The sequence below is a fragment of the Zeus faber genome (assembly GCF_960531495.2).
Source record: "Zeus faber genome assembly, chromosome: 5".
Taxonomy (NCBI): Eukaryota; Metazoa; Chordata; class Actinopteri; order Zeiformes; family Zeidae; genus Zeus; species Zeus faber.
In genome coordinates, this window is record NC_137192.1 from 35,307,261 (window position 1) to 35,319,760 (window position 12,500).

General features: G+C 50.8%; 1 protein-coding gene across 1 annotated transcript in view; it reads left to right on the forward strand.

The window, feature by feature from the left end:
* LOC307230336 (dedicator of cytokinesis protein 3-like) overlaps window positions 1-12,500 on the forward strand; it is a gene marked incomplete at both ends in the record, with an annotated part of 128,695 nt that overhangs the window by 69,555 nt on the left and 46,640 nt on the right. Inside the window, 2 exon segments of the mRNA XM_080000642.1 lie at window positions 9,315-9,463; window positions 11,323-11,407. Of these exon segments, the coding sequence (XP_079856768.1) occupies window positions 9,315-9,463; window positions 11,323-11,407 (234 nt within the window).

Sequence of the window (12,500 nt, forward strand, 5' to 3'; positions counted from 1 at the left end):
CCCCGGGAATTTAGCACGGTCATCATTACAGCCGTTTATATCCCACCGCAAGCGGACACCGACGCAGCTCTGTCGGTTCTGTACGATGTGTTGTGCGGATTTCAGAACAGACATCCCGACGCGGCTGTGGTGGTGACTGGGGACTTTAACAGGGCCAACCTTAAAAAAGTTCTGCCTAATTTCCACCAACACATCACGTGTGCCACCAGGGGAGATAGAACTTTGGACCATTGTTATACACCATACAAGAACGGATACAAGCCCGTGTCGCTCCCTGCTTTCGGGAAATCAGATCACGCCGCGATCTCGCTGCTTCCTGTTTACAGGCCTCTGATCGCGCGAGAACTGGTGGGTAACGAGGGAAGTGAAGCGTTGGACGGAGCAATCGGAGGCTGCGCTTCAGGACGCTCTGACTGACGTAGACTGGGACGTGTTCCAATCAAGTTCAAGTGACGTCAGCGAGTTTACGGAGGTTGTAGTAAGTTTTGTAACTACGCTAGCAGACAACATCATTCCCACGGTGAAAGTTCGGAGATTTCCAAACCAGAAACCGTGGGTTGATAAATCCATCCGCTGCGCTCTGAATGCTCGCATGGCCGCTTACAACGACGGTCTTGTATCCGGAAATATGGACAATTACAAAGCGGCGTCGTACAATCTGCGGAGGGCGGTGAGGGACGCTAAACGGACGTACAGGGAGGACCGTGGAGCTACAGATGGAGCGGGGGGACACAAGACGCTTGTGGGAGGGGGCTCCGGACTATTACGAATTACAACAGCAGCTCCTCCCCAGCCACGAGTGTGGACGCCTCCCTAGCCAACCAACTGAACTCCTTTTATGCGCGGTTCGAGGCTGGCAACAGCACCGCTAGCTCGCCGGCTAATTAGAGTTACACCGCTGGGGATGAGCGCGCACTCTCAGTGTCCGCGGTCTCCCAGGTACTGCACACCACGCTCACGCACCTCGATGGCCAGAAGGGGGCCTATGTGAGAATGCTGTTCATCGATTATAGTTCAGCTTTCAACGCCATAGTCCCCACCAGACTGGTTGTCAAGCTGAAGGAGCTCGGACTGAATACTCCGCTGTGTGCCTGGAACCTGGACTTCCTCACAGCCCGCCCCCAGGTGGTCAGGGTGGGGAAGCACATGTCAAGCTCCCTCACCCTGAACACAGGATCCCCCCAGGGCTGCGTCCTCAGCCCCCTACTGTACTCCCTGTACACACATGACTGTGTGGCCAGGTCCAGCTCCAACACCATCATAAACTTTGCTGACGACACCATTGTTGTGGGCCTGATCACCGACTGCGATGAGAAGGCCTACCGCGAGGAGGTGGCTGACCTGTCACTCTGGTGCCAGGACAACAGCCTCCACCTGAACATCAGCAAAACTAAGGAGCTGATTGTGGACTTTAGGCGAGGATCACAATCGAGGGCTCACACGCCCTTGGTGATTAATGGGACTTCTGTCGACAGGGTGAGCAGCTTCAAGTACCTGGGAGTCCACATCACAGAGGACTTAACATGGACTGTACATACAGACACTCTGGTGAGAAAGGCGAGGCAGCGTCTTTACCACCTCAGGCAGCTGAGGAAATTCTGGGTCTCGGTGAGGATCCTCAAGTCCTTCTACTCTGGAGCAGTGGAGAGCATCCTGACAGGCAACATCACTGCCTGGTTTGGGAACTGTACTGCTCAGGACAGGTGGGCCCTGCAGAGGGTGATGCGTTCAGCTGAACGTACCACTGGAACTACCCTCCCCCCCTTGCAGGAGTTATACACCAGGAGGTGTAGTAGCAGAGCTGCAGGATCATGAAGGATCCTCATCACCCCAACAACGGACTGTTTCAGCTGCTGCGGTCAGGCAAGCGCCTCCGCAGTCACACAGCGAGAACAGAGAGACTGAGACGGAGTTTCTTCCCTCAAGCCATCAGAACTGTCAATGCTGACCTCACCAGGGGTCCTCACTGAGCCATGCACTAGGCTCCACTACCTACTGTACTGTACGTAGCATACTGTACCGCATACTGTATCACTGTGCAGGGTTGTCCGTGATGCCGTATTGCTGCGCCGTACTGTTGTATACTGTGCTGTATTATCCCAAACACTACCTCACTTTATTCACATGCCACTTTAATGCACATATCTGTATATACATAATTGCCTATTCCATATACATAAGCATATTCCCTCTATCTATTCCATTTTATTTCATTTTATTTTATTGTATTTTATTTTATTCTATATATTTTTATTTTTATTCTATAAGTATTTGACTTACTGTATTACGTTTTAGGAGTCAGTTAGTTGGTCTAGTAGAAAGAAATTTTTCCTAGGACAGAAGAGAGAGAGACAGGTAGAGAGAGAGAGACAGGGAGAGAGAGAAAGACAGGGAAAGAGAGAGACAGAGAGAGAGAGAGACACAGAGAGAGAGAGAAAGACAGGGAGAGAGAGAGAGACAGGGAGAGAGAAGACTTGAAATTCTTTTCTGTGTCTCACACCTACACTCTGATCTACAAGTGACCTTCTCTGCAAAGCCTGAGGGGGGAAGGGTGAGAGAAGAGGGGGAGGGAGAAGAGGTGGAGAGGTGGAGAGGAGGCAAGGAGGAGAGAAGGAGAGGCGGAGAGGAGGAGAGGTAGAGGGGTGGTGGAGAGGTGGAAAGGAGGTGGAGCGCTCTCAAACTCAAACCTAAAATGTGGCCCCTGATGGGAGGTGGCTCGCACCAGCCCAGATCGCATGCCTGACCCTCAAGAGGTGAGACTGATGGACGGGAGGTGGGTGGTGAGACAGGTGGACGGCAGGTGGGTGGTGAGACAGGTGGACGGGAGGTGGGTGGTGAGACAGATGGACGGGAGGTGGGTGTCCTCCGTCGTCCGAGTGGAGAGGAAGGCTGTGGGCGGCAGACACAGAGAGAGAGAGAGAGATGGATGGAGGGAGATGGATGGATGGAGGGAGATGGATGGAGGGAGATGGATGGATGGAGGGAGATGGATGGATGGATGGAGGGAGGGAGATGGATGGATGGAGGGAGGGAGATGGATGGATGGAGATGGATGGAGGGAGATGGATGGAGGGAGGGAGATGGAGGGAGGGAGATGGATGGAGGGAGATGGATGGAGGGAGGGAGGTGGATGGAGGGAGATGGATGGAGGGAGGGAGATGGATGGAGGGAGATGGATGGAGGGAGATGGATGTAGGGAGAGAGATGGATGGAGGGAGATGGATGGAGGGAGATGGATGGATGGAGATGGATGGAGGGAGATGGATGGAGGGAGATGGATGGAGGGAGGGAGATGGATAGAGGGAGATGGATGGAGGGAGATGGATGGAGGGAGATGGATGGAGGGAGATGGATGGAGGGAGATGGATGGAGGGAGGGAGATGGATAGAGGGAGATGGATGGAGGGAGATGGATGGAGGGAGATGGATGGAGGGAGATGGACGGAGGGAGATGGACGGAGGGAGATGGATGGAGGGAGATGGATGGAGGGAGATGGATGGAGGGAGGGAGATGGATAGAGGGAGATGGATGGAGGGAGATGGATGGAGGGAGATGGATGGAGGGAGATGGATGGAGGGAGATGGATGGAGGGAGATGGACGGAGGGAGATGGATGGAGGGAGATGGATGGAGGGAGATGGACGGAGGGAGATGGATGGGTCGCTGTGCAGCCTGTGATTGTCTCTGTGTGATGGTGAAGCTTCCTGTGGAGATTCCAGCTGCTGTAGGATTCAGGGAGAGAGGGAAGTGGAAAGAAACAGGAAGAAAGAACAGAGAGAGGAAACGTAACGATGAGAAAGGAAGAGAAGAGATCCAGCTGTAAGTAGTTTTACTACAGTGTGTGTGTGTGTGTGTGTGTGTGTGTGTGTGTTTCTACGGTAACAGCCAGGTTCTGATGTGTTTAATGGAGGTTGTGTTGTAGTTTATCAACATCGACTGATTTATTTTCAACAGGTTTCCTGAACAGCACAACGTTCTCCTGAAGGAATATCTATTATTATTTGTTATATATAATTATTATTTATGTGAATCTCTATTCATATTTATTTACATGTTTTATTCATTCACACAAAGTGTATTTATTGTGTTGATTGCAACTCGTCGTTAATGTTCAGGACGGAGATTAAATTGACTCTATATGAGATGTTTGACTTGAATTGTGAGATAGTTATTTGGGATAATAACAGAATCATAACATTTATTGAATTGGCAGCAATGCATCATGGGTATCTGATGCCATTTCTGTATATTTTTCTCTCTTCACTCTATGGGTATTGAATTCCCTGGCTTGTGTGGGGTTTTGAAAAGAGGTGCTGGCATGGAAGCCTGCTTGGATAAATTAAAACAACTTGAATTTAATTTGAAGAAAACCAACGGCCACCTAGAAGAAGCTACTGGCCACTCAACAGAAGCTACTGGTCACCAAACAGAAGCTACTGGTCACCAAACAGAAGCTACTGGTCACCAAACAGAAACCACTGGTCACCAAACAGAAGCTACTGGTCACCAAACAGAAGCTACTGGTCACCAAACAGAAACCACTGGTCACCAAACAGAAGCTACTGGTCACCAAACAGAAGCTACTGGTCACCAAACAGAAGCTACTGGTCACCAAACAGAAACCACTAGTCACCAAACAGAAGCTACTGGTCACCAAACAGAAGCTACTGGTCACCAAACAGAAACCACTGGTCACCAAACAGAAGCTACTGGTCACCAAACAGAAGCTACTGGTCACCAAACAGAAACCACTGGTCACCAAACAGAAGCTACTGGTCACCAAACAGAAGCTACTGGTCACCAAACAGAAACCCATGGTCACCAAACAGAAGCTACTGGTCACCAAACAGAAGCTACTGGTCACCAAACAGAAACCACTGGTCACCAAACAGAAGCTACTGGTCACCAAACAGAAGCTACTGGTTACCAAACAGAAACCACTGGTCACCAAACAGAAGCTACTGGTCACCAAACAGAAGCTACTGGTCACCAAACAGAAGCTACTGGTCACCAAACAGAAGCTACTGGTCACCAAACAGAAGCTACTGGTCACCAAACAGAAGCTACTCGTTCGTTCGTGTAGGGCTACACAGGCAATTGGGACATTAGCCAAGAAGTGGTATCGTCATCCAGTTCAATGAGGCCGCTGACTCCATGTGGTGATTTGAAGATTGGGCATTCATCAATGGTGTGTTCAACAGTCTGTGGTTTTCCGCATTCACAGAGATTTGTGGCAGACACTCCAATCATTTGCAGATAGGTTTGGGTCTTTGCTACTCCAGAGCTAAGTCTGTTGAGGTTGACCCAGGCATTCTGTGGTAGGTCACACCCAGGTGGATTGGTTGAAGGGGAGTTGATGAACTTCCTCAACGTGGAGGTTGACTCAGACCATTGCTTGTTCCAGCAGTCAAGGATCCATCCAGGGTGTGGAGGGCTAGAAGCTACTGGTCACCAAACAGAAACCACTGGTCACCAAACAGAAGCTACTGGTCACCAAACAGAAGCTACTCGTTCGTTCGTGTAGGGCTACACAGGCAATTGGGACATTAGCCAAGAAGTGGTATCGTCATCCAGTTCAATGAGGCCGCTGACTCCATGTGGTGATTTGAAGATTGGGCATTCATCAATGGTGTGTTCAACAGTCTGTGGTTTTCCGCATTCACAGAGATTTGTGGCAGACACTCCAATCATTTGCAGATAGGTTTGGGTCTTTGCTACTCCAGAGCTAAGTCTGTTGAGGTTGACCCAGGCATTCTGTGGTAGGTCACACCCAGGTGGATTGGTTGAAGGGGAGTTGATGAACTTCCTCAACGTGGAGGTTGACTCAGACCATTGCTTGTTCCAGCAGTCAAGGATCCATCCAGGGTGTGGAGGGCTAGAAGCTACTGGTCACCAAACAGAAACCACTGGTCACCAAACAGAAGCTACTGGTCACCAAACAGAAACCACTGGTCACCAAACAGAAGCTACTGGTCACCAAACAGAAGCTACTGGTCACCAAACAGAAACCACTGGTCACCAAACAGAAACCACTGGTCACCAAACAGAAGCTACTGGTCACCAAACAGAAACCACTGGTCACCAAACAGAAGTTACTGGTCACCAAACAGAAACCACTGGTCACCAAACAGAAGCTACTGGTCACCAAACAGAAGCTACTGGTCACCAAACAGAAACCACTGGTCACCAAACAGAAGCTACTGGTCACCAAACAGAAGTTACTGGTCACCAAACAGAAGCTACTGGTCACCAAACAGAAGTTACTGGTCACCAAACAGAAGCTACTTGTCAACAAACAGAAGCTACTGGTCAACAAACAGAAACTACTGGCCACCAAACAGAAACCACTGGTAACCTAACAGAAGCTACTGGTCACCAAACAGAAACCACTGGTCACCAAACAGAAACCACTGGTCACCAAACAGAAGCTACTGGTCACCAAACAGAAGCTACTGGCCACCAAACAGAAGCTACTGGCCACCAAACAGAAGCTACTGGCCACCAAACAGAAGCTACTGGTCACCAAACAGAAGCTACTGGCCACCAAACAGAAGCTACTGGCCACCAAACAGAAGCTACTGGCCACCAAACAGAAGCTACTGGTCACCAAACAGAAGCTACTGGCCACCAAACAGAAGCTACTGGTCACCAAACAGAAGCTACTGGTCAACAAACAGATGCTACTGGTCACCAAACAGAAGTTACTGGTCAACAAACAGATGCTACTGGTCAACAAACAGAAGCTACTGGTCACCAAACAGAAGCTACTGGTCACCAAACAGAAGCTACTGGTCACCAAACAGAAGCTACTGGCCACCAAACAGAAGCTACTGGTCACCAAACAGAAGCTACTGGTCACCAAACAGAAGCTACTGGTCACCAAACAGAAACCACTGGTCACCAAACAGAAGCTACTGGCCACCAAACAGAAGCTACTGGTCACCAAACAGAAGCTACTGGTCACCAAACAGAAGTTACTGGTCAACAAACAGATGCTACTGGTCAACAAACAGAAGCTACTGGTCACCAAACAGAAGCTACTGGTCAACAAACAGAAGCTACTGGTCACCAAACAGAAGCTACTGGTCAACAAACAGAAGCTACTGGTCACCAAACAGAAGCTACTGGTCACCAAACAGAAACCACTGGTCACCAAACAGAAGTTACTGGTCACCAAACAGAAACCACTGGTCACCAAACAGAAGCTACTGGTCACCAAACAGAAACCACTGGTCACCAAACAGAAACCACTGGTCACCAAACAGAAGCTACTGGTCAACAAACAGAAAACACTGGTCACCAAACAGAAGCTACTGGTCACCAAACAGAAGCTACTGGTCACCAAACAGAAGCTACTGGTCTCCAAACAGAAGCTACTGGTCACCAAACAGAAGTTACTGGTCACCAAACAGAAGCTACTGGTCACCAAACAGAAGTAACTGGTCACCAAACAGAAGCTACTGGTCAACAAACAGAAGCTACTGGTCACCAAACAGAAACCACTGGTCACCAAACAGAAACCACTGGTCACCAAACAGAAGCTACTGGTCACCAAACAGAAGCTACTGGTCACCAAACAGAAACCACTGGTCACCAAACAGAAACCACTGGTCACCAAACAGAAGTTACTGGTCACCAAACAGAAACCACTGGTCACCAAACAGAAACCACTGGCTTGGCAAACATGTCATTGTAGAAGCGGAAAAGGAGGATTTTGTCTGTACAAGCTCCATGTTCAACTAGATCTAACTGTGCATGAAGCTACTCAGCAGATAAGTCTCACTTCTTGCTGAAACTCCTGCCTAGAGACAGGGGAACAAGCGCTGCCTTAGCTCCTAGAAGCTTCCTACAGTCCTACTGGCCCCTACAGACCTACCGGAAGATACAGTCCTACTGGCCCCTACAGACCTACCGGAAGATACAGTCCTACTGGCCCCTACAGACCTACCGGAAGATACAGTCCTACTGGCCCCTACAGATCGACTGAACTCTACAAACCCACAAACCTGATGGATCCTATGGACCAACTGACAACACAGACTGCTACAGACCAAGAGACCTACAATACCTCTTCAGACCCCTACAGACCTCCTGGGCCCTACAGACCTCCTGGGCCCTACAGACCTCCTGGGCCCTACAGACCTCCTGGGCCCGAGAGACTTACTTGCCACTACTGACCCGCTGTTCTATATAGACTTAGTGGCCATCACATACTTGATCCTCCAAACCTACTAGACCCTACATCCTGGCTGCTGCAGCTGTTGTGCTACTAATTCCACTACTACAACTTCCGCCATTAGTAGTCTCTCTCTCTCTCTCTCTCTCTCTCTCTCTCTCTCTCTCTGTCTCTCTCTCTGTCTCTCTGTCTCTCTCTCTCTGTCTCTCTCTCTGTCTCTCCGTCTCACCTTCTGCTCCTTCGCCAACCTCTGTTTTTCTCCGTTTTCTTGTTTCACCTCTGTTTCGACCGCCCCCTCCCCCACGCCTCCTCTCTTACGTTTCTCTCCTCTTTTCACATTCATGTCGCTCTACATCTTGCTTCTTGTGTAAATGACCAAAGTTGTTCCGTCTGCTCGGGTCCAGTTGATTGGTCTGTTTTTTCAACCCGCTGCTCCTGCTCAGAACCGTCTGAAGACTCGGCTGCTCCTCCATAAAACAGCAGATGTTAGCGTCCTGAAGCATCTGCTCCTTGATGTTTCCACGCAGTGTTTCCATCTACAATACAGAGCACCGCCGGCGCCGTGTGCTGCTCCGCATGCACGGGTGTAGAACTTTGGATGGTTGCATCTTGGTGCGCTTTAATATTGAATTATTTCCGGGGAATGGTTCAGGGAGCGACGGGTCTGAACCCGACTCCTTCTTGGACGGCGGTTCTTCATCTCCGTGGCTCGTAGACGTTTAAGACTCTTGATCGCAATCTGAGTGAAAACTGCATTTGCACTTGAAACAGGAGACCGCGGCGCTCTCCACCGCCCGGCATCGCGCCGGGGCAGTTGCATTCAAACAGAGGATCGGTAACAACACAAGGGCAGACATTTCAAATACTGAGCAACTTGATCCGTTAGCAGCATGAACTCGAATCCACCTGGAAAGAAAAGGAAAATGCTAAATTTGCCAGAAATTGAGTTTGACTTGTTGGTTCCTTGGTTCCTGTTGAGGGTCCAGTTGAATTTGTGGTTCTGCTACTTCTATGGACTCTACTCTCCATCGGCCTGAATTCAGAGCAGTTTCATTAAAAAGAGGAAAAAACAATCCAACCACCTAACTGTACGCTGTACCTGTTGACGGTACCTGACTCCTCCCCCCTCCCTCCCTCAGAAACACAAGGTGGACCTCTTCTACAAGCTGCGCCATGTGATGCTGGAGCTCATGGACCTGAGGCGGCAGCTGATGTCAGGTCAGCTGACCCAGGACCAGAGCAGAGACGTCAAGAGGCACATCACGGTCCGCCTGGACTGGGGCAACGAGTCAGTGCACACACACACACACGTACTGTACACACACACACACACATGTACTGTACATACATACACACATGTACTGTACACACATACTGTACATACATACACACACATACTGTACATACATACACACACGTACTGTACACACACATGTACTGTACACACACACACACGTACTGTACACACACACACACACACACACACACACACACATACTGTACATACATACACACACACACACACATACTGTACATACATACACACGTACTGTACACACACATGTACTGTACATACATACACACATGTACTGTACACACATACTGTACATACACACATACTGTACACACATACTGTACATACACACATACTGTACATACACACATACTGTACACACACGTACTGTACATACATACACACACATACTGTACATACACACACACACATACTGTACATACACACACACATGCACGCACAGCAATACAATACAAACTCTTGAATATTTCATACATGTATATACAGTACATCCTTACCTCATCCATCCACTCCCTCGCTGCCTGTCTACCTCTGTCTCTCGCTGCCTGTCTACCTCTCTCCCTCACTGCCTGTCTACCTCTCTCTCTCACTGCCTGTCTACCTCTCTCTCACTGCCTGTCTACCTCTCTCTCTCGCTGCCTGTCTACCTCTCTCTCTCGCTGCCTGTCTACCTCTCTCTCGCTGCCTGTCTACCTTTCTCTCTCACTGCCTGTCTACCTCTCTCTCTCACTGCCTGTCTACCTCTCTCACTGCCTGTCTACCTCTCTCTCTCGCTGCCTATCTACCTCTCTCTCGCTGCCTGTCTACCTCTCTCTCACTGCCTGTCTACCTCTCTCTCTCACTGCCTGTCTACCTCTCTCTCTCGCTGCCTGTCTACCTCTCTCTCGCTGCCTGTCTACCTCTCTTTCTCACTGCCTGTCTACCTCTCTCTCTCACTGCCTGTCTACCTCTCTCTCACTGCCTGTCTACCTCTCTCTCTCGCTGCCTGTCTACCTCTCTCTCGCTGCCTGTCTACCTCTCTCTCGCTGCCTGTCTACCTCTCCCTCTCTTTTCTCTCTTTCTTTCTTTCGTATGACATCATATGTCCAGTTCACCATCTCGTAGCCATTTCATCGTCGCCAGGTTGTGTTGGAAGAGGCCAGCTTCAGACGGGTTCCCTCAGGTTCCCCACATTCGCAGGCAGCGCCGTCAGAGAAACCCCACTTTTTCATGGAGCACCTGAAGCGACCCACACCTGTTTGCAGCCTGTTCAGTGTTGTCCATTGTCGGCGTGGCAGTTCTTCACCCTTGACTCTTCCACCCGGGTCCCAGATGTGGCGGTGGAGTCGCGTGGGCTCGGCGGTCTCCTCCTCTACCGTCCAGGACGAGGCGAGCCATGCCCTTCTCGACTGTTCCTCTGGAGCTGCTTGCAGTAACCTCTGTAGGGCTGACGTGAGGGCAGTCTGCTGGGGGCGTCACCGTGGTGGAGGTCTGGTGGAGCAGGTGCTCTTTAAGCATCTTGGCCTTTCTTGCCAGAGCGTAGGTGGCGGCTTCCCTTCTGATGGCAGCAGAGGGCGATCCCTGCTAGGACAGGGAGCTGGCTGACCGGCGTGGACTTTAGGCAGCCTGTCTCAGTTCGGAGCGCGTTGTTTATGGCCACATCCACCTTCTTTGCGTGTGGACCCCGTCCCCAAACGGGTGTAGTACTCTGCTGCAGAGACGACCAGGGCCTGAGTTGCTATCCGTAGCGTCTTAGTGTCGGATACCTATGTTGTACCAGCGAGTCGACGGATGAGCTCTCTTTTCTCACTGCTTCCCCTAACCCTCTAACCCTCTCACCCTCTCTCTCTCAGACACCTCTGTCTGGACCTGGTTCCTCGGAAGGAGTTTGAGATGGTGGACGCCGACAGGATCAGCGTCTCTGATCTCTACAAGATGGTGAGCGACCAGCAGCCAAACGCCCAAAATTCAACTCACTTTTTTTTGTGATGTTTTCATAGTTAGTTCTGTAAAGTTATAACTGAATCCAGCCCAAATGAACCTTTGGAAGCGTCCAATCAGGAGGTTGTGGTTGTGGGCGGGGGCGGGGGCGATCCAATGACACATTGAACTGGTACATACTGATCATAATCCCTGCCCCAGAAATAAGTTGAATACGATTGGAGCGGCATGGACAGGACATGTTCTGCAGTGGTTGGTGTCACCGCGCCGCCACCGCTCGGCGTCGGGCGGAGGCAGCGGTGAGTGCTGCCAGACTTGCGCTTACTGTCACGTCCATGTCCCCAGACTGACCTCCACCCGACCTCAAGGAAGCCAAGGCTTCCAACAACAGCCTTGTGTTGAGCGCCAGCATTTCCTCCAAGTCTCCACATCCACATCCACCCGCGGCTCGTGGAGCAGGCGGTGCGGGCGTGAGGGCGCCCACTGGAGCTCACACTGACGGAGTAAAAATATCCTCGTTTGATGACGGAGATCACGTGACACTCAGTCCCATCTGCTTGGAATTGTGGGATTGGATCAGCTGCTACACCTACGGATCGCCACAGGGCAACGACGACAGTTTGTGGTGGAAAAGAAAACATTTCAGGGTTTGGTGCAAGTTGAACACCAACCCTGAACCCTGCGCGGGCGTAGTGATGGGATGGTTTGGCTTCCAGCAGAGCACCTCCACTCACGTCTCAATGGGGTGAAGGGTTGCTTTGTTGGTCGGTCGGTTGGTTGGTCGGTCGGTTGGTTGATTGGTCGGTTGGTTGATTGGTCGGTTGTTTGGTTGATTGGTCGGTCGGTTGGTTGGTCGGTCGGTCAGTGGGTCAGAGGGTCAGAGGGTCGATTAGTCGGTTGGTCGATTGGTCGGTTGGTTGATTGGTTGGTCGGTCGGTTGGTCGGTCGGTCGATTGGTCGGTCGGTTGGTCGGTCGGTCGGTCAGTGGGTCGGTTGGTTGATTGGTCGGTCGGTCGGTCGGTCGATTGGTCGGTCGGTCGATTGGTTGGTCGGTCGGTTGGTTGGTCGGTCGGTCAGTGGGTAGGATGGT